A 22711-nucleotide genomic window follows, 5' to 3' on the forward strand; every position below is an offset into this window, starting at 1 on the left:
AATTTCGAGTTTCACTCAGTTACCGACAGGTAGCTCTTCCTTCGGTCGCCACTTTAGTGTTTGTCAAGATGGCGACTGCACAACAGAAATCGTTTAGTGTTCTAAGCTTCGCGAAGTGCGAGTCCGTAACAACTTTTCATCGTGCTTTTCGTTAACAATACCCTGACATTGAATTTCCTACCGCTTAGAGCCTTAGGCGATGGTATAAACAATTCTGAGACACGGGTTGTCCGTGTAAAGATAAATCCCTTGGCTGTCCCCGCATTTCAGACAAAAATATGGGACGCGTCCGACAGAGTTTCGCACGTAGTCACAGAAATCCACTCGCAGTGGACGCAAACATGCTCGCAAAAGTTTTGCGCGGCTTTGACTACCGTATAGACATATGCCGTGCATCCCAAGGGGGACATGTTGAACTCCCTTAATTTGGTTTGTAAAAAACTTTATGATTAGCGGTGCAATATGAAATCTTAAGTGTTCAATATTTTTCGTCGTAATATAGGCGTTTCAAATCGGATGATTCTTTTCGAAACACCCTCTATATTTATTTGAGAATTTTATAATTTACTCATTAAACACCTGGCAATAACGTCAATTTAGTTTTAACTGTGTTAAAAAAATGAAATATTTAGCAAAGAAATTAAAATGCGAGGGAAAAACATTGGTTATGATTCACCGCAACAGCTAAAAATTGAATATTAAAGCGATGTAAGCCGTGGTTTTGAAACGAAGAGATCGCGGCATGCTATTTTATTTTCTCTTAATTTGATATCGGGATGTGTGTTTTGCTTCTCTACACATGTCTAAAAAAATTCCGTTTTTTTCTTTGATTCGGTGTCATGTCATGGTGTGAGTTCTCTTACTTATGATAGTTTTGGGGAATACGTATCCGTTATCTTTCTTTGGGTTGGTGCCTATAGATGCCTGAAATGTCCATATTTTTTCTTTAATCCACTGTATGTTTTGTTTCCCACAGATGACTAAAATTGCCGTTCATTTTATTTTGATTAGGTATCGGTAGTTATTCTGCTTCTCTACAGGTGCCAAAAAGTTCTAATTAACTCTTGATTTGATGTTATGGTGCGTGTTTTGTTTCCCCTGCAGATGCTGGAAATGTGCATATTTTTTCTTTGATTCGGAGCTTATTTTATTTTGCCTACAGATGCCTAAAATTTCCATTTTTTTTTTTTCAATTCGGTGTTATGTCATTATGTATATTCTCTTATTAATCTACGATTCATATTATGATTTTTTTTTGCTTCCAAACAGATGCTTTAAAAATATCCATTATTTTTCACTGATTCAGTGTTATAGTGAGCGTTTTGCCTCTCTAAAAGAAGCCTAAAATTTCCGTTATCTTTCTTTGGTTCGGTGTCATGGTGCGGGTTTTCCGTCCATAGAGATGCCTAAAATGTAAATATTTTTCCTTTGATTCGCGGTGAGTGTCTTGTTTTCCCCACAGATACCTAGAATTTCTATTATTTTTTCTTTGATTTGGTTTCGGTGGGTATTTTGGTTCCCTACAGATGCCTAAAATTTCTTATTTACTCTTGATTTTGTATTATGATGTTTGTTTTTCCACAGATGCTTAAAATTTCCAGTACCCTCCCTGAAAAGAAATATTCTTTCTTTTTTTGCCGATTCTTTCATTTAAATACTCATCTTGTTACTGTTTAAAATTCTTTTAAACTGTCTTTTGTAGTGCGTAATCTCTCTCTCTCTCTAGGAAGCTTTTTAAATAGCAGTCAGTATTTTCTGCGCTAGTAAATCACTTTTTTTTCCCTCCGCGTCGTCCTCCTTATTTGTTTGATGTGCCAAAGAAGAAGCTCACGTCAGCTAAGATATCTATCTTTCAACGCGGCACATCACTGTCACTGAGGCACAACAAGGTGGAAGAAGGAAAGAGGAACAACTCTACCACGAATCCAGAGATCTTAGATAGTTTTCACTTTGATTGACTTTTCTCGTCTCGTGTCTTTAGTACACCTTCAACTAAGAAGTAATTTGACGGAGGACGGATCATCAAATGTCTCTAAAATCCTGCCGATATAGTCCCGTTCTTAACTGATTATAATTTTTTTTTTTTTTTTTGGCATTGGCAGATATAGTTAATGTATTATTATTGTGTACGTGAACCGTGTTTGAATTCAACTCGATGATGATTTTATAGAAACTTAATCTCTCGGGTGTTTTCTTAATATCGGACACTGTATGCAAAAAAATGATACATAGCTGAAATGATACGAGAAGAAACATCTTGAAGTAAGTTTTTCATATTTTTTCTTATTTCTGAATAGGGCCGTGGTCTACAGAAACCAAAAGTTTTTTTTCCTTCTTCGATTTGTGGCTCTATAAATTTAATAAGTAATGGATTCACAAAAACCTTCAAGCTAGGGGGTGGGCAGGTGAAAACATTGGCCAAAGAATTCAATATTTTGTCTTTCTTATATTAACTAACAACAAAACGTTTCCTCGCTAAAATGCGAGGCATTTTTCATGTGACATATTTAGGAATTCTTAGAATATTATTAGTTTAACTTTGTTAGCAGTTAAAGAGAGTCAAAATAAAGCAATCGATATACAATCGATACTTCAGCTAACAAAGACTATTCGTTCAGGAATCACATTCGTTTGCCGCAATGCGATTTCATGTAGGTTTATATGGAAAATCGTTTTTAATTCGGTCCATAAACGGCCCAATATTTGAAGATAAGTAAAACCACTGGGAAGCACTGTAAAAAATAGAAATACTGACCAAATTCTGAGATAAACAACTTCACAATTGGATGAAGGAGAATTTAAAGTAGTATAAAAAATTCAACATCCTTTTATTTTACACTATGTACGCCATGGGTGGCCGACTTCTTTTTGTTCAAGAGCCAACATAACGGTTAAATGCAGCGTGATGGGCCGCATTACGGGTGTCACTCCGACGTACCAGTAAAATGACCCGTAAAACTCACAGATTTGTATGCGTCATAAGTAGTATGATGAAACACGACCAATTTAGCCGCTAAAACTTTTACCCTGGCCATTGTATTCCTTTTCGTCTTCATAAACATATTCATTGTTTATCTGGTTGCGTTCCCAGCTAGATGTAATGAATCAAAATTAGCTTCTTCTGCAGAGTTTTTCCATCCAATCCATTGATAGTTTGAATTTTACGAATGAAACATTTTTTCCATTTTTTTTCTGTAATTATTATTTTGGCAAAATGGGCAGTTCGCTAAACGAAGTGGCGGAAGAGATAAGAAATAAAAATCACCCGTGATAAAGCTTTATGAGCAATTTATGTTTTTGAAAAGCAACATGATGAGAATATAGTAAATTATTTTCGTCACTAATAATAATGAATGTAATTTTGAACATTTGGATTTTAATTTTATTCTTTACTTTTATCTTGTCGAGGAGCCACACGCTGCCCACGGGCCAACTGTTGGCCACCCCTGATACACGCTATGCAATCAGGTTCGTGCGCAAATTGAAAAAAAGTGTGAGGTTTTGTCGATAACTATAGTTATCCCATTTTTCTCTCACACACATGTAGATGGAAAAGATAAGTTCCTAGGATGTCCAGGCTGCTCAGTATCAATAACTTTTACATGAAAGGACTTGAAATATTTTTGAAAAAAAAGTTTATCTGGAGAGAAAAAGCGATTCCGAGAAGAAAATAAACTAATCTGGCTCGAGTGACTTTTACTCATTGGATTCATTTTGATTGGCATGAAAATCCAGCTCATGACGTGGCTGTTTTATGTAATCGCATGCATCCATATCAGCTAATATTTTCGTTAGCCGGATCGGTATTCGCAGACCAAAGCAGAAAAACGCAAAAAAAGAAATCTTCGTTAGTCGAGGTATCACTGTATTGTGAATCCGTCTTATGACCCCAAATATTTTGCGGTCCTGTGTCCTGTGTCTTTCGCAACTACCCAAATTCGGCTTCAACTGTAGAAAATCGTATGCATGCTAAACTTTTCTATTTCACTGACTGTCATACGTTACTAATCACCATATTGTTGATGATTACAGTGATGTGTGGACAGGTAAACTAAACGGGTCCCTATTCTAAGTACGCCCCCTACCCCCAAAATAATTTAAAAATTCACTTATTTCTAGATTTTAATTTTTTTCTCCTGATTGCACTTAAATATTCTATTTCCTTTTGTTTACGACATTCAATCAAATGTTTTACCACTATTACTACTTAACTGTATGTGCACCTACTAAACATTCTTTTGGGAGTTTCGAACGAAATGGTGATGTCGGAATGTGAGTACAGGCAAGGTTGGTTTTCAAACTTTTGTCACTCATTGTTTCCTTGTCTTATTCATGATTCATCTGTGGCTCCCCAGAATAAAGTAGTAGGTATTCTGCATTCATAAAAGAATCACTACTACTTCTATTAAATCACACATGCACCTCGTGAAGGTGTGCCTGTTTTCCGCGTAGAGACTTTTACAAATGATGAGATTCACCACTCCAGCACAATTTTTATCAAGTTCAAAAGATGGGACCACAGAAATATTCGAGCCCTGGGCTCCCTTGACTCATTAAGACAGACTTCACTAAATATAAAAAAAGAGACATAACAGAGATAATCATAAATGACCGAAAAATCAGACACAAGAGCATTATTTAAGAACGCAAATAATAAAGAGCATTATGTAGAGGGGGGGGGGGAAACCACCGTATGTATAAGCCATAATTAATGATGAAAAAAATTAAGCCTGAAAAAATTCTTCAATTAATTTTTATAAAGCAGAATGTTGGGGGGGGGGGCGATAGCCTCATGGACATTATTATTATTTCTATACATTTTTTCTTTTAAATAATTCTCTTTGGTTTTAATGAGTGATGCTTTTGATAGTTCGAAACAACGGACAAAGCATGGCTTTATGTCTTCTTGCAGACAACTGGCGACACTTTCGTAGATCAACGCAGATGGTTTGGCGACAGCTTCTTTTTTGGACAAAGCAAGAAATAAAAATAAGAACATATAATGAATAAAAACTGTTCTGTGTTTTAGAGCCTAAGCTATGCGAATTTATTATTTTTCTCTTCCTGTGCACAGTCTTTCACTATCCGCTATTCTTTTTTCCTCAAGTCAAAAATGCCCAGCATAGGAATAAAAAAAAATTATCATAATAATCCATTCATTAAAGGGAGTATTTAATTCTTTTTCTACCATTGCCATTAAGATGCCAAGTAAAAAGTCTTAACAATTTTTATTTTTGTCTTTATTATTCCATTCATCATCGGAAAGAGTTTAATCAGTAACAAACTGTGCTTCTTATACTCCGCGTATATCCATAGTCTTCACGGGTGAACACACAACATAATTATTAAACAATATATTTTTTTACCTCAGCTCTGAAAACAAGGAGTAATTAGCTATTTAAGTACGTTTTGTAAAACAAAAGTCTCCTTCATTTGAATTGAAATACTCTTTTTTTTTTCTCTTCAGGGTTTTCTATCAACTTCAAGAGAAATCGGTTCAAGAACCTGAACCTTTAAACATGAATTTAAAAAAAAAAAAAAACCCTATTCTATTCGTATTTCCTATTATTTTGGAATCATTTAATCTAAGGTAATAAGTTCATCGAGTCCTTACTCTAATAAAAACGATTTCTCATATTACTTCCGTGATTACAATGGTGTATCGGTCATTCTTTAAGTAATTAATTCGTAAGTAATTATGCTCGGGCGTTTTGCGGATAGTTACAGATTACCTAGAAGGATGGGGATCAACCTTGTACCGTATCACTTATAATTTTGCTTCTACTATAAATTTACTAGAAAAACAAATGTATGAGGCTCTGTAAAAGTCCCGATTGGTTGAAGGTCTTCAAAAACACTGGGCTGATGTCGTATAATTAGTTTCCGCAAAAAAGTATTGATATAGCGAGCTCTCTCATGCCCTTTTTCTCGATTTAAGGGGTTGTCCGTGCTTTGGTCCCAGAAGGGGCAAGCCGATCTCCCCGTTAAAAAGTCTCGCCACAGAGAGCAACAGTCCTACAAACAGTACAAATATTCAGTCACTACACATCACTCATTTCACTTCTGAGATATAGATGGCAGCACTGAAAAAATCATACACAACACTTACACTTCCGGCACTAGGTAGTAAATTGCCTATGGCGATAGACCTGAGTTGTCCTCGGTTTGAAGAAGAAGAAGAAGAAGGCCCAGAAGGGGCGATGAGGGCGATTGGCCCTCTCAAGAAACAAGAAATGAGGGAAATACTGATCTGTGTCGTAAAATGCGGGACGATTCAACGAACCTGAACAAAAAATTGCCCTTCCTAACACATCGCCCCGGATTCGTGCCTGTCTCGGCTTCATTCACGGCTGAAGATGTTTGCCTCGGCTTCATTCGCGGCTGAAGATGTTTGCCTCGGCTCCATTCGTAAAAGGATATATCTGACTCGTTTTTATTCACAGATGGCGACATCTGCCTCGGCTTCATTTTCAGCCGAAGATGTCTGCCTTCTCTGCAGTCGCAGCTAATAGTGTCTCTGCCCCGGCTTTATTCACAGCTGCAGCTGTCTGCTTCGGCTACATTCCCAGCTGGAGAGAGAGAGAGAGATGCCTGCCTCCGGTCGTTCTAAGGCCAGGCATCTTCAACCCGCTGCTCGCGAGCACTACGGTGCTCCTAGAAGCAGCCATAGTGTTCGATGCTCATGTCCGACTTCGTGCTCGCGAGCACTTGATCAACGTTCCAATTAAATACCATGTACAAATTGCATTGAAAGATTAAAATCATCCTGATTTCATGAATTCCTATGTCAAACTTGCCGTAAGGGTGCTTGCTCTTCTTTTGATGATGGGTACAGGCAGTGCTCATCACTGGAAAAAGGTTGAAGACCTCTGTTCTAGGCTAAAGAAGTCTGCTCTATTCACTACTGAAGATGACCACATCCATTTCATTTATAGCTGCATATAACTCCTCGACTCATGCTTGGATCCAGAGGGGGCGATGGGAGCAATCGCTAACTCCCAAGAAAGAAAACATTTTGGAAAAAAATGTATCTGTCCCGTAAAATACGGGACGATTCAACGAAACAATAAATTGTCCCTCGTAACACATCAACCTAGATTCGCACCTGGGGGATGTTACGACCCCCGAGGCTTCAAAATATGTATTTTTAAAAAACATTTTACTTCATTTAATATTTCATTTAATTGCAAATCAAATGCAAAGAAAAATTCCTTGTCAATCGGTTGATTGGTTCTATTGAAATAAAAGAAGGAATAAGTGAAATGACAGTGTATATAAAATTATCCAAGAAACAAACTTTGAACGTGTTTTTCTCAGATCGAATTTCTGTTTTTGCACCTTATTCGTGAGATTAAAAAAAAAACGACTGCACCGAAAATTCTGAAATTGCGTAGAATGTCCTTCTACATGTGTTAGTAAAATGAACTTCCGATTTAGTAATTGACTAATAGGTAGTATTTTTTAAAAAAAAATGTTCAAAATTATCAGATTTTTGAAATTTGTCTCTTTCTTCAGGCATTAAAAATTCATAAAATTGTAACGAATTGTCAGATATCCATTTCCGAGGTTCATTTTAATGATACATGTCGTATAAATATTCATACAGAATTCCAGCTATGTTGGTACAGTAATTTGTTTTTAATCTTACGGACAAGCAAAACTGCAATCTGAGAAAATTGTGTTTAAAGTGTTTTTTCTTGTATACATTCACATCAGTGGTTCTGACACTTTTGTCACATGCGGTTCCCTCACCCAATTCCTGATTTAGGGGCCGTTCAAGTATTACGTAAGAAATTTTTTAGCCATTTTTGACCCCCTCCCCCTCCTCCTTGTCAGAAAAATTTCGTCATCAGCTCTGCCCCTCTGAAGCCAACTCATATTTTCATAAAGGGTGGTTGATGACGTAAGCATTATCCAAACACCCCCCCCCCCCCTTGTCATCAAAAGTCAGCAAATCAGAAACCCCCTTTCCCCCCCATATTGATGACGTAATACTTGAACGGCCCCTCATCAGCGGCTATTCAGAATAGTTTGGTGGATATTCTACCATGTAAAAGAACCTTTTCAAAGCATAAATAGGCATACGAGTAAATATCTTCTGCTCGCCCCGACGCCACAGACAAAGGTTGGCGACGCTCACTTTGAAAAACACTGATTTACACTGTATATTCTGCTCTCTTCGATTTTAGAAGTAAAAACTGATGAATTGATACGAAATTTTTTGCATTTGGTTTGCGTCAAAGTGAAGTATTTTTTTTAAGTCATAAAAATCAACTTTAGGGATCATGACACCCACATTTCGCTATTTTCTACGCGATAGAGCATTTTTTCTATATTTTTCTAGTATTATTTTGCATATTTCAACATTTTCAATGGCATTCTTTAGCCATACTCCTTACTACTAAACCACACATGCACCTCGCAAGTCATTCTTCTGCGGAACTTCTAACGAAGTACGTGTTGGAATGCGCGTGTACGTGTCATGAAGTTTGTATCTGGCTAATAACTTGTTATGTGTAGTACTGCCACCTATCATCAGTTTCCCTAACCATGAATGAAGTGTAATTATTGAATAACTGCACCATTGTAGGCCAGTTGCTCTCTGTGGCGGCTGGGAGGTCGACTCGAATTTTCATCTCGAAGTTGAGAGAACCCCAGACATCCCTTACACTGCTTGACAAAGCCATAGATTGAAATTGTGAAATTTTTAGATTGTTGTATTAGAGTTGCGAGACTTTTTCAACAAACTCACTCAATTATAACAGTAATGCCAGTCTATAGGCCCATGTTTTCAATGGGTTTCAGTGAATTTCCCGAAGGCGTACGTTTATTTATTTTATTGTAAACTTATAATACAAAAACATGATAAAATGTAGTCAATCCCGTGGCTTTCTAGGTTAGAACCTTGTCAGCCTCTATGTTGTTGGCGGAGGGTACTTGCAGGTATTTTACAAGGCCACAAAATTATTTTTGTTCAACCAGGCCGATTTAGCAAAATTCAAACAAAATTAAACCAATTTATAGATACGTCATATAAAACATACGAAGTTGAGGTATATTTACACACAGGGCCTTCCGCCTGCCACGGTTCTTGTGGGAACACCGGCATAAACACACAAGCATAACTTTTACTAGGGCCCTTACCTAGATTTTTGAAAGTGCAAAGAATTACGAAACACTATAGGTTGATCACCATGCTTCTAGGATAAAATGGAGCTCAGCTCCCTTTTCCGTTAGCTATGCTCACACATATTGTACAAAGCCGCAAAATACTTCAATTTATTTTTCAAATTGATTTTTCATCTATTTTCATAGTTCAATTTATTTGGCTGTTTGTAATTCTTCTCAATGTTTTATTACTAGAAAACGTTCTTTGTTTTGTTCTAGAAAACGTTTCCCTGCTTATGTAGCAGCACCCTTAGGGCCGCAACTAGAAACGAAAATTTACTGCCGCTTGGCGAGCCTGTACCTACACACCTCCTCCCCGTAATTTTTAACAGCAAAAAGGGTAAACCGGGTGCCCCTGCAGCACACGGGGAACACAGACCTTCCGCCTGCCCTCTTTTAGTTGCGGGCCTGGTCAACCTTTCGATAAAAATCTTCAACTGTGCAATCAAAAGTGCTCTTAAAATTTTAAGGTTTCCTACTGGATAGTTGATGCTAGGGGGGAATTTTACAATTAAAAACAATGTCAACTTTTTTGTGGTTGCCCTTTTCTCTTGATTCCCTAAGAACGTGCTTATTTTGCTTAATAGTTAATCCTGCCCTGGTACGATGATAGTTATAGTTAACAGTGACTATGCTGACCTATTTTCTCATTCCAAGTTGGCACCACTAAAACGTTGGTACCCCCTTCTTTTGGCAGTTTCTAGGAAAGCAGCAATTGGTTATCAAGGAGTACTTTAAAAAAAAAAAAGATGTGAAGGGGAAACGGCCAGATACCAGTAAAAAAATAGGGTCCATTTCCCTCTCTCGCACCTTAAGCACATATATTTTTTTTGCCCAGTCCTAGTTTCCAACACCCCCACAATGGCTGGTACCTTCACTTTCGTGGTGTGTTCCCCCTTCTCAATAGATATCCAAACATGAGAAGGGAAAAAACGACCCTTTTGCTTTTTTTCTCCTGCTTCCCTAAAGTGGCTCTTCCTATTTTCTGCTAAAAAAAAAAAAATCATTGCCTTTCTTTTTTATTACTATCTTAACGAACGAGAAAGAATTATTGTTCCGGGAAAAGGGTCCTTATATAGGAATTCCCAGTAATTATTCCAATGGTGCAAGCTGTAGTACATTGTACTCATATGGGAAAAATCTAGGTAAATGTTGCGTGAAATGTCCTATACATCACGTGTTAAGGGAAGCAAGCTGTAATTTCCAGATACTGTGATTCCAAGACAATCATCTTATCATGGTGTGCCTGAGAATTTTGCTAGTGAGAAATACTCCTGGGTTTTGTTGTCATTGGAAAAGAATAAGTCTACAGTGTTGAATTATATGCTAACCAATAGCTATTATTGAAGCCAAGATATCATTGTTGCAGTTTTTTTCTTTTAAATTTTTGACGTTTGTCGAATTCTGACAAATGGTTACGGTTTGGTATACATGTATTTATCTGCAAAATTCGACAAGGACTTACGAAAACGTGGATTAGCGAATGGGCTTCTTCGGATATAACGAATAAAATACTTTTGGTTCCTTCCTATGTGCTGTTCTCTTATTATATCGGATATAACAATTATTATGCTCCTTTTCCATGGGACCGGGGCAGCTCGAGGAATAAATTTCTACCCATGCGGGATCTATTTTTGGCGCCTTTCGAGAAAAAAATTTGTTTGGATCCATTTGATTACACGCGATGAACGTTCACGATGATGGATTCACGTAAAATTAAATGGTGCTCTTTTTCACAAGAAAGAATAAACTAATAAAATCAAAAACAAAAATAAATGAAAATAATAAATAAAAAGTATCAAAAATAGCATCAAAAAAGGATGAAAAGTATCATCAAAATGTATTGTAACGTATAAAAAAATTAAAAGTATGATAAAAGAAGTATTAAAAGTAGCATTAAAAGTATGATAAAAGGAGTATTAAAAGTAGCATTAAAAGAAGTATTAAAAGAAGTATTAAAAGTAGCATTAAAAGAAGTATTAAAAGTAGCATCAAAAGAAGTATTAAAAGTAGCATTAAAAGAAGTATTAAAAGTAGCATTAAAAGAAGTATTAAAAGTAGCATTAAAAGAAGTATTAAAAGTAGCATCAAAAATGTATCAAAAGTATCAAAAACGTTATCTCGAATCTTAAGTGTAATAATACTTTATTATTAGAAACATTTCGAGCTAGGATGAATCTTGGATGTTTGCATTCAATTAATAATATAACCATTAGGAGGGAGAATTGAAGCTGACAGGGCTTCGAATTCGGGACCGTGAATTTTTTAATTATCACGCCTAAAGTTTTGTCCGGATGGTCTGGAAAATTCCCTTTCCGATTGGCTCGCTCCAGGATTTGACTACCCTAAAAAAAATCTAAGTAGGAAAATGAAAAATCTTAAATTTATCTATGGTAAATATTGAGAGATATTTCGTATTTAGCTTCTTGGCAGTTTATGTGAGTGATTTGGCTTCTTTAATGTTGAGGAATTTGGCGGGATTCAGGGTATAACGGAGAGCGAAAAGATTTTTTTTTCTCACTCTCTGTAGTTGTGATGGTTGCAACCCTTCATAGAGAGTTCAGTAGAAGCTGCAACATCCCTTAAAAAGAAGCAAAAAGAAAAAAAAAAAGAGATTGTGGAGAGAGATTCTTAAGCCACTTTAGTGAGTGAGAAAAGAGAGAGAGAGAGAGTGTGTGTCTTGCTTGGTACATGGCCATTGCCTAGTTGTCATTGCAATTTTTGTGCAATCTCTGCTCTTTATGTGGAGGCATTTTGCCTCGGAAAAATCATCATAGAATTATCTAGGAAAAAAAGACAATAATTCATTTCATCCTGAATTTCATTTAATAATTCCATAATTCTCATGTTGTGTGTTTTACCAAATATGGTTGATTTGGAAGGGAACAGATTATTTGAACACGAGGTGAGTGTTTTGTCTGTTTATCTCTTTGAAGATTTCAAACATTTCAACTGATGTTCTATGTTCACTATTCATTTGTGTGAATGATAATAATTATTTTTAATTTATTTTTCCCTATGAACATAATTTGTTTAATCGTGCTTCTAATTTTTTTTTTAAATTCTACTATTTATTAATTTTAGTTTCGATTAGAATTAAATGGTTTGTAAAAAGCTTTATATAATAGTTCATATTTACTCATAGTTTTTAGTTTCTCTGTGAAAATTGTTTTTATTTTGAGCTGCTGCATTTTTAGATATATTTGACGTCCATTATTTTTATGGAATTTTATTTTTGTTAGAATTTTTTAATATCCATCTAGTTGGGGATTTTCGCCTGTTGTGGTCCTTGAATTTGCATTTGTGAAAATTTGAATTTCGTTTTTTTTTCGCATGGTTCAGTTTTCTAGAAAAAGCATCTCCTTTTCAGATGATCTGTGAAGAAAAATGACAGTGCTTAGGAGTTAATCCTGTTCGGAATAGATGCTTATTATGGGAAAAATATTTTTTGTGGAAATATTGTTTTCCCTGTAATATCTAGTTGAGGCTTCAGGTGGAAAACAGCTAAAATATGTATCGTTTTCGGATAATGCTTTTGGATTTTATTAAACTGGGTCAAATTTCGGCATTCACAAGTGGAAAATTTGTCCCAGGTGCCCATAGCTTTTTGGTCAGGAGTCAAATTCAATTCCATACGAGAGTAGATTCCTTATATAATTATAATTGAGAGTTATATGTCAACGTGTAATCTTAATCTGGGGATGCCAAAATTATCTCCGGAATTTTTCTTAAGCGTCCAGTTTCAACAGAGTTGTACTGCTTTATTTAATAATTTTGTCAATAAATGAATGTATTAGCTAGAAAACAAACATATTCGAATATAGTCGTAGGAAGACGTACTACCTGCTTTGTAAGTGTTCCTTCAGATCAAAGTCGGGACCCGCTTGCAAATTACAAGAAAACGTTAATTGAATATAGTTGTTCATTACCATATGAAATTTTAGGAAACTCATTTTTGTATAAATTTTTGTTTAAACAATTTTCAACAATGGAATAGATAAGACAGAGGGCTTTTTTCTCAGCCCAAGAGATGTCAAGGAAACTTTTCATTCCGAGTTCACTTCGGCATAATATCCAGAAAATATCTGTTTCAAAATGGAGATGTTTTTAAATTTCACAGGGACATCATTTTGGTATTTCCCAAATGATTATCAGTGTTGAAACGTTAAAGAATGTATTTCATCTGGATATGGTATAATCCTAAAAATTGTTCGCATATAGCATTATTTATCAAACCATCATTCAAAATAACTGTTTAAAATTTAGTCGTGTGGTGAAATAAGATCTCGATGTTTAGAGGAATTGAATCGTAAATTGTATTGGAAGGGGAAAAACACCCACTTCAAAAAAATAAGCGTAATTCTGAAGCCGTAATAATCCCTTTTGAAAGGTGAAAATACTAATCCTCCCTCGATGACGAGTGTTGAGATTAAGTTGTCAGTCTTTTCCGTGGTTTTCAAAGAATCATTCACCAAGTCATCACCATCAACAACACGGTCACAATGTTTGCACATTTCTGACATTTTACATAAAAAGCGTTGCAGTCAAACCTCGTCCCAATGAATTCCAAGGGACCGAAAATTTGTTTCGCTATATCTGTGATCTAATGAGAGAACATTCTACAGTATATTGGACGGAATCGAAAATTTTCTTCGTTACATCGGGGGTTCATCTACATTTTGGAATGAAAAAATAACTGTAAAATACGATAAAAAAATACGTATAAATAATATAATTATCAAATTTGATGCCGGGAAATTTCACGAGATATTTTTACTACATAATTCTAGTGAGAGGAGAGTCATTATATATGACCATCACTTTCTTCAACAATTTAGGTTACCTCTAATGTAAAATGCTTAGAAATCGCTGCTTTAATGCTACAATAAACAATTGCAATATGTTCAGGCCTGTTCATTACCATATATTATTCATACTTGAGTGAAATTTAGATATTGAAACGACATTATTACATCAATTACAGTTTTATTTTCAGAGTTTGCTTTGTCTGTGTTTTTACAGCGTTATTTCACCGTAATCATATAATTTGTAGACGACAGTTAAATGACGATTTTCTTTCTTTCTTTTTTTTGGCGTTTTGTATGGCGGAAAATTTGCTGGATAAACGTAAACGTATTACTATTACTTAATAGTTTGTTTGACGGCTAGACAAATTCTACAAGCGTAAACAAACCGGAAACAAAACATGTTAAATATAGAATGTTTTGCCGCTTTAAAGGAAGCCGTGTTATAGCTGTGGATACGTACAAAGATACAGTATGCATCTGTGTTAATCATACAAACTCATAATATGTGCTCATGCATATTTTGTGACCAGTCACGTATGATGTATATTCGTGCGTAAGGGAAAATATTGGTCATAATACGTTTAAAATGCGTTACAATGATGGAATTGACTACAAAATGACGTCACAATAAAAACATATATAATTATTCATTTTTTTCCTTATTGTATATGCAGTAGAACCTCACTAAGTGAATATCGTCAGGATCAGAAGTTCTTTATCCAATTATCCAGTCATGCAAAATACAATGAAATCGCATCATCAAATTTGTTTACTACGTACTGAGATGACTTACATTCCTTGTGGCCGAAGATTTTGCCCACTAAGGGGAAGTGTTCATTAATGGATAGTAAAATATATTGAGGCCCGTATTCACGTAATTCAAAAAGTGTCCGTTAACGAGAGGTGTCAGCTAATGGGGAGTGTCCGCTATGGGAGGTTCCCTCTGTACAGAATGTTTCTACCACGCTTTATAAAAATATTTACAAATAACTGAACAAAAACATGAATATAAAAATTCAATATACACTCAGTGTTTCCACATTGTGCTTGGTTTTATCCATTAAACTGGTATCGACTTATGTAACTTTTCTAATGTGCAAGAAAAATTCGGGGTCTAGAGCAGTGCTTCTCAATCAGGGGGTCCATGGATCCACGAACGGGGTACTTGAAGAGGTTTCGGGTGGGGGAGGGGTGGGAGAGGGTCCATAAGCTTGGATGAAAAACAATTTCCTTTGGTTCTTATATTATTTTATGCTGAATCAGTATAGGGGACCATGATCTTCACCTTACTTGCAAAGGAATGCCCGACCTTCATATTATTGGAACAAAGTTTGTGGGGCACTAAAGGTTAGGGATAAAGGTAAAGTTGGGAAAAAAGAGCGTTAAATGCAGGTAAAACGGTTCATCCGTATTTAACACTGGTTTTTTTCCCCTATTAAATAAAATTTTCCTCCGTTTCTCGAATTCAAATATCTCAGTGAATATTGCACTTGAAAAGTTCTTTGGTTGGCATCAGGAAAGACAGGGCAACAACTTTTTAATTGGATTTTTCGACACACGGGGAAGGTATAAAGAGTTGTTTTTTTTTCATTTTAGTAACTATAAAACCTCTTATAACATGAATGGCATATTTGAGTACTACACGTTTTATGATGCTTTTTCTAACTGTAAGTATGTATCTAGGATAAACGGTTCGCCAGTAAAATGCCATACGCCCTGTTACCTGTGCACCCTGTGTAATAAATACATATAATAATCGGGAAGGAGACCAAATTTCCGGAAGAACTATAATGCTCTTATAGCTTTACGAAATCTAACTTGCGTTGTGACTGCAATCAAGTCCAGTGAAAGAGATTGTATTCCCCCTAAAATATGTGCGAATGAAAGTCATGTGTTAAACGTTTAAATGTTAAATGTTTAATGTTAAATTAGCTGCTTCTGTTTGGAAGCAAGAAAGCGACTTTGAGCCATGAGTAGAAAAAAATTGAAGTAACAGATCAGGTGCATTCTCATCAAAGAACATCACACTAAACCAGATTTTCTCAAAGTTTGCGCTGCGCAGGCTCGTCATTTAGGGGGGGGGGGGGCAGGCCCTGGCTTTTGAAAATACACTAAAAATGGTATATATATATATATATTGAGTATATATATATATATATACATACATACATACATTGAGTACATGTGCTTTGTGCCCCCTTCCCCCGGAAAAGATGAAATGACGGCCCTGGCGTTGCGGCTCCTAGACGCGTCGCAGCGAGCTGGAGATATTGATTTGCGTGCCTATTTATGCTCTGAAGTTGTTTTTATATGCAAAAATATCTACTAACTTATTCTGGGAAGCCACAGATGGACCACGAACTGTTGCAAGGAGCAGCGGGTGACACAGAAAATCGCGTTAACTCCAAAATCGTGCAACTCGGGTAGCGTAAGTCGGGGTATTACTGTATTAAATTCTGTTATATGTTTTGCGTTTTTCCTACTACAACGCTATTGATATGCTACCAATTTTGTATTGTATTATTATTATTATCTTATCACATATTAGAAAAAAAATGCAATTATTTTGGGCTTCGCCCTATTCGCATTATTTTTCTTTTTCAATTCCTGCATACAGTGCTGTCTTACAGGTGAGTCAACGGGTCCTGTGTCAAATAGGACCACCCCCTTCACCTAAATCATTGAAAATCTTAAAATAATAAGTATAACTTACCATCTGAATCTATTATTAATTTTTCCACGTCTTACTTCAATACTTAATTTAATTGTTTCTAATTCAGTTCAGTGTCTTATAGCTAAGAGACATTTTTTACATAATTTTAAGGTGGGGGCGGGGGGGCGGAGAACTCTAAACCTTTTTGGGCCTTGATCATGGATCCCACAAGGTCGTGGCTGACAGAGCTCTAGCCCTGGGCCCGGGACAACTCTCATCATTTTTTTTACTTTTTCATGCTACATATTAGCTATAGAAGGGCTCATGAAAAGTCTGACCCGGAGGGCCGCAAAATGACCCAGCGTAAGAACCCTGCTCCAGGATGTGGGGGCCATGGTTTACATGTGATTTTCACAATATTTGAATATATTATAAAGTTTTAAACTTTTCTTATCACCAAATTGAAAGAAATTAAATAAGTTATTTCAAAAGAATTGATTACATTTCATTGCATATCATTTACAGGTAAAGCGACCTAGGCAGGACGCAGAGAGTGATATCACTAATGTCAGTCATCATACGAATTCAGTGAGGTAAGTGATTTCTAAACCCTTTATTTGGCCGTGCATAATCGGAGTGTATAATCATCTCAAGCAAAATATGGTTTTCTCTTATTTTTCAAGTAGAAACATTTTATATTTTGAGCTCGTTCCGGCATTCATCCTTCTAAGCAGCTCCTAAACATTTGATTTTTACTTGTGAGTTGTTCATGAAGTTCCTATAATCACTAGCCTATTGGCTCAAAACTACACACTTCCCCTATTTCTTGACAAGCCAAGCCAGAACAACTTTTGACCCTTGAATTTTGGACGGAAATACCATGTGTGGAGGAAACATTGATTTGCCTTATTCAACAATTATAAAAAAGTACGTTGGCGAATATTAAATGACGTTTTTAAACTATTCAAATCTATGTGAATCATATAAATACAGTGAAGAAGCAACATGTTGCCTTGAAGTGCACCATCCCATATTTTTTTTAAATATTGTCAATAATTTTTTTTGTCACATGTGATAGCATTCAGGGTGTGTCATTTGCTTGATATAAATAACCCCTGAAAATTATTCTCCTGGATATTTCAATGTTTGCCAATTAAATGGTCCATGAATTCATTATTGTCCAATTATGTATTTGTATGAAGATTCCTTGTATTTCGATAATCAACTAAATTGGAACTAAACAAAAACACATGTCAATTATGAATTGTCTGGTGGTTTTTGAGGGTTCGAAACCTCTTTCCGTATCTCTCTGTCCCATGGGTCTAGTAGGCTGGAACAGCCGGCGCCTGTTATGAGCATCACCCTCTAGTGAACAACTAATAAAAATGATCTCTTGCGGTGGGTGGAGGGACTTTTCAACAGCTGTGGGCAGGCAGAGATTATGGCTCCAGATGCGCAATTGCGTTCCCATTTATCCGGGACAGCGCGCATATAATCCACCCAATCTCTAGTCCCCTTCCAATGAAACTCAGCGGGGAAGAGGTTTAACCTCCGTTACGGGAGGGTCTTTCCCCGTGTTGATTTTAGAAACCCCAGGGCACCACGTGCAATATATTTATATATAAGCCGAGGGGGCTTTCCCCAGATTTTCACCTCTATTTCCTTTCATAAAAGTCACCTTTTTTAATAACTTATTGATCATCAGGTTGTAAATCAATTTGATATCTCCATCGAGTATTTCGCGGTATATATTACGTACAGGAAGAAAATTACACGTAATATGGAGTTTTATATATCAGCAGGATTTCTTAAATTATGCTCAAAAATATACATTGAAATCTGGTTTCCGTTAAGGCTCATTTTTTTACGCAATGCTAATTCGTGACAAGTTGTGATATTAAGATGCTATATATTTCAATTGCGATCAACTATATTAATTATTTCTCAAAGTGGGTGATATCGCCCGTCAAGGAACGATGGGACTGAGTAGAGGGTGGTAGAAGCTGCTGATACTACATGAGCAAATGAGAATATATTTTTCTCAAAATGTTGTTTGGAATGGAGTTAAAAGCCAAATAAGTTTGAAAGGCTGTTTGATCCATATTCAAGGACAAAGCGCAATAACTTGTAGGAATGCAAGAAATGCGATATAATTCTCAATAGAGATGCAACCTCATTTAGGAACTTTCATGCTTAGCGTGCACTATAAAAAGACAATCAGTAAATAAGGACCAACCTTACTGCTATTATATCTATTACCTAGTGCTATTTATTCAGTTGACTTGCATAGAATTGTTTGTGTGTGACGTTTGAGGCACTTGCTGATTATCAGAACAAGGATTATATACACTAAAAAGGTGCCAAAGTATGCACTAAAAAAATTCCAAAATATGCATTAAAAATCTAAACTAAGTCATGCACTAAAAAAATCCTGAAAAAAGTTAAAAATCCCAAAATAAGTACCAAAAATGAGATAAATGCAATACAAAAAAGATAGACATGTTGTTAAAATGCATATTTTCCATTTCTCAGAGTATATTCAGTTACAACTACAACTAGATATAATAATAATAAGTGCCGACAACTTCTAGATATTTTCTATTCAGACATTGTTAATTTCTAGTTTGTTGTTGCTGCTCAGTAACGAATTACCAGTAACAAAAGAATTTCGGCATTATTTCTAAAAGAATTGAAAACCTTTGACATATCTCTATCTTCCAAAAAGAAAACGTTAATATTTGGAATAATACAGTATTACAAACATCTCTATTAATTTGCTAAAACTCACTTAAGAAAAAAAACCCAATGGTATGAAAATATCATGAGCAACATTTATTTCAAAAAATATATAAAAAAACTGATTGAGTATAACTTAATAAACCTTTTGAAAATTCTTTGAGATTTCATGCATTTATATACATTAATGATGAAAAAGGCCAAAATATGTGAATGCATATTTGCATATAATCTGAACTCTACTCTCTTAATATAATATAATCTGAACTCTGATTATACACTATGTGATGTTGACGAGATTCTTTTCCCGACTCGAAGTCCATTCCCGTTTTTTTAACATGAAAGCTTTCATTGGATATCCAATTTTGTCATGCTCGACAGATTGGAGGGAGCTTTGGAAATTGTGTTTGGTCAAGGAAGTTTCTCAACGCTTTGCGTAGCCTTCCTGCTGATGTTTACTGTCTAGATAGGTTGTTTAACGTGGAGGTGTGTCTGGTTATTCTGTCTTGATAGGTGGTGCGACAGGCTATAGCACGTCACCAAGGTGCCGGCGTGCTTCCGTTATTTGCACCAGATTGAATCTGATAATGATGTTTAGGAATATCTATCTACGTTTAAGACGCCATTTTGGAAGAACATATCGATTTTCAATTCCTTTTTCAAATTTTTTATGAAAGTCCCATTTCTTTGGGATTCCAAAACAGGCCTTATTTTGTTTATACGGCGCTTAGAATTGATGTTACATCCACTTTTGTGTTGCGTTTTTACATACAAGTAACCCGTGAATAAAAACTTTGAACGCGTTTTAGGAAGAATGCTACTTTTGACATTTTACTCAAGTTTGAAACGATTTCTTAAAATTTATTGACTAAAATTTGATTGTCAAAATTTGACAAATTTTTTGTTGATGTGATGTTCTGCCATATATTGTTGAGGTTGTGTACCAAAATTTAAGGTCTATCTAAAAATTGTGTCTAATATTATTTCATTTAAGATATCTTATACACGATATGTTATATGAAATTTCAAAAAATTCTCACGTACATCAACAGATTTGGGTGTATCTTATGAGCTTACCGTAGTCTTTTAAATTTTGGTCCATAACCTGCATCATTATTAGCTAAATGCACTGTGAAAAAAATAACAACATTTCATTCATAGATGAAATTGGACATAAAAATGAAATTTTCCATAGAAAATTGCGTAGGTAGTTTTTAATTTGTTATTGTTTTCACCATTTTGAGACGCGTTCTATCAAAAAATGTTACTGAAGCTCATTCCAGCGTGGATATACATTTGGGCAAGAGGAACCGCGGAGAACCCCTGTCCTCGAAATAGATCTTCTCTAGGAAAGATGGAATATAGTTTTGTGAGTGAGATCTCGGAAAAAGAGAAATCTTCAAAAATCAATCTCAACTATGATTCAAAGGGAGGCATCCGAATAAACAAATGTAAATCTGAAAACAGTCGGCTCCGCTTAATTGGATAACGGATACTCCGCTTGAACGGATAAAACCCTCCGGCACCAAAATTTGTCCCATACAGACAATGTTAACATTTTCCCGCATATGATAATTTCACTTTTCTCCGGTAAATCTAATATTACGCTTGATACTTCAACTATTAATCCACTATAAATATAATCTTTTTATGAATGAAAAATTTGGAATTAATGGAAAATATGTCACTAGGTTAAGATTGAAAAAAAAAAACACATTTGAGAGTAGGTAACACACTGGCCTCCAAGTACTGAAGTTGTCTTCAATACGACATACATTAATTATTTTATTTTTGTTCTCTGTTCAGCCAAGAGAGGGTGCTAACTTTCCTAATGAAAAATAAAAATCTTGGGTATTGTGCTCATTGTAATTGAATATAGTTTCTGATATATATTGAAAACTGATATATATTGAAATATATATATATATATTTCAATTATGATATATATATATATATTTCAATTATGATATATATATATATATTTCAATTATGATATATATATATATATTTCAATTATGATATATATATATATATTTCAATTATGATATATATATATTGAAAACTGATGAGAGATCAACATTAATAAAGCTCCTCGAATAAATCGCACATCAAAATTGAATTGAATATAGTATTCATTTCAATTTTGATGTGCGATTTATTCGAGGAGCTTTATTAATGTTGATCCCTCATCAGTTTTTAATATAAAAATTGTACTAAGGTTGTAAAATGGCGATTGAATTGTTCCCCGCGCAGTCGGATATGTGCTGGTTCAAGATATGTATTTCTCAAAGAGATATTCTCACCAGAAACCCTGGACATTGTACATGAATCCACGAAAAACATCAAGCTCATCAAGTGGTATAACATTCAATTATAGCTTCACACCACACACATTGCTTGAAAAATCTCATGGTATTTTAGTCAAGGACTTGAGAACTAGACTGTGTATATTATCATAGTAGTAGCAGTAGTCTACAGATGTGTATGTGTAGATGTTTTTAATTTCCTCCCTTCGACAATTTTTTTTTTGATTTTCTGTCTTTGCCGAAAGTGAAAAAAAAAAAACAACAGAAGATGCGTTTGTTATCTCGGCAAATATATATACGGTCAAAGGAGGGCCTAAGAGTGACTCTGGAGCAAGATTAATAGTAAAAGAAAAAAAGTGTAGGCGAAATATGAAAGAAAAGAAATGCTTATATAGAAAGAGAAGCGAACTTTCATGACTATGCAACTCCTTTAGGAAAAAAAAAAGAAGACAGTGTGTGACCCCGGCAGTAGTTCGTTAGCGGCAGCGCCCCAGAGTCCTAATGGCACCGTCGTCCGCGTATATACTCTTTCTTTATGTGCAAAAGAACAGCCTCAGACATTATTTTTTCCAAGCATTTCGAATGATCTGATCCCTTTAATATAACGACGTCTTGAGTTTAGGTCACAAAGAATCGAGTTCATATATATAACCACGGAGCCCGATATTGAAATTACCCCCCCCCCTCCCTCCCCGCAGGCTTTGATTCAAAGTGGTGTATTGGGATGGACGACCAATTGCGATATTGTCCCGTATCTTCCGGGACAAATGCTATCAGGCTCATGGAAGGGTCGACCCTCCCCCCACTAGATTCAAGCCTGGGCAAAGCAGAAATTAGGGTGCTAAGTGACTGGTGGGTCAGATATCATTGGTTAGTCATCGAATATACAGGGTGTCCCGTAAGTGCTAGCACGGCATTTATCTCATCAATCGTCCGTCGTAGAAGTACGATCCAAATTTAGAAAATACTCAACAGGCGTTCAAAAGTACGCGTACTAAATTTTTATATGGTTCCCCAATGCTCTAACTTCCAATCAGAAA

The 22711-nt window shown here is 35.6% G+C and overlaps 1 protein-coding gene across 4 annotated transcripts in view; it reads left to right on the top strand.

Moving 5' to 3' along the window:
* The window catches only part of eya (eya transcriptional coactivator and phosphatase 2), a 158781-nt gene that overhangs the window by 51551 nt on the left and 84519 nt on the right, over nucleotides 1-22711 (top strand). For 2 of the 4 annotated variants that reach the window (XM_089243468.1, XM_089243466.1), the window contains exon 2: nucleotides 17155-17222. In XM_089243468.1, the coding sequence (XP_089099594.1) occupies nucleotides 17155-17222 (68 nt within the window). Of the gene's footprint in view, nucleotides 1-11687; nucleotides 12074-17154; nucleotides 17223-22711 lie in introns of those variants that run through there. The other 2 variants (XM_089243467.1, XM_089243470.1) reach the window with 2 other exon arrangements.

This window comes from Pholcus phalangioides, unplaced genomic scaffold (assembly GCF_987345545.1).
Source record: "Pholcus phalangioides strain wild (caught in Gottingen) unplaced genomic scaffold, Ppha-v1.0 ptg000015l_1, whole genome shotgun sequence".
Classification (NCBI taxonomy): Eukaryota; Metazoa; Arthropoda; class Arachnida; order Araneae; family Pholcidae; genus Pholcus; species Pholcus phalangioides.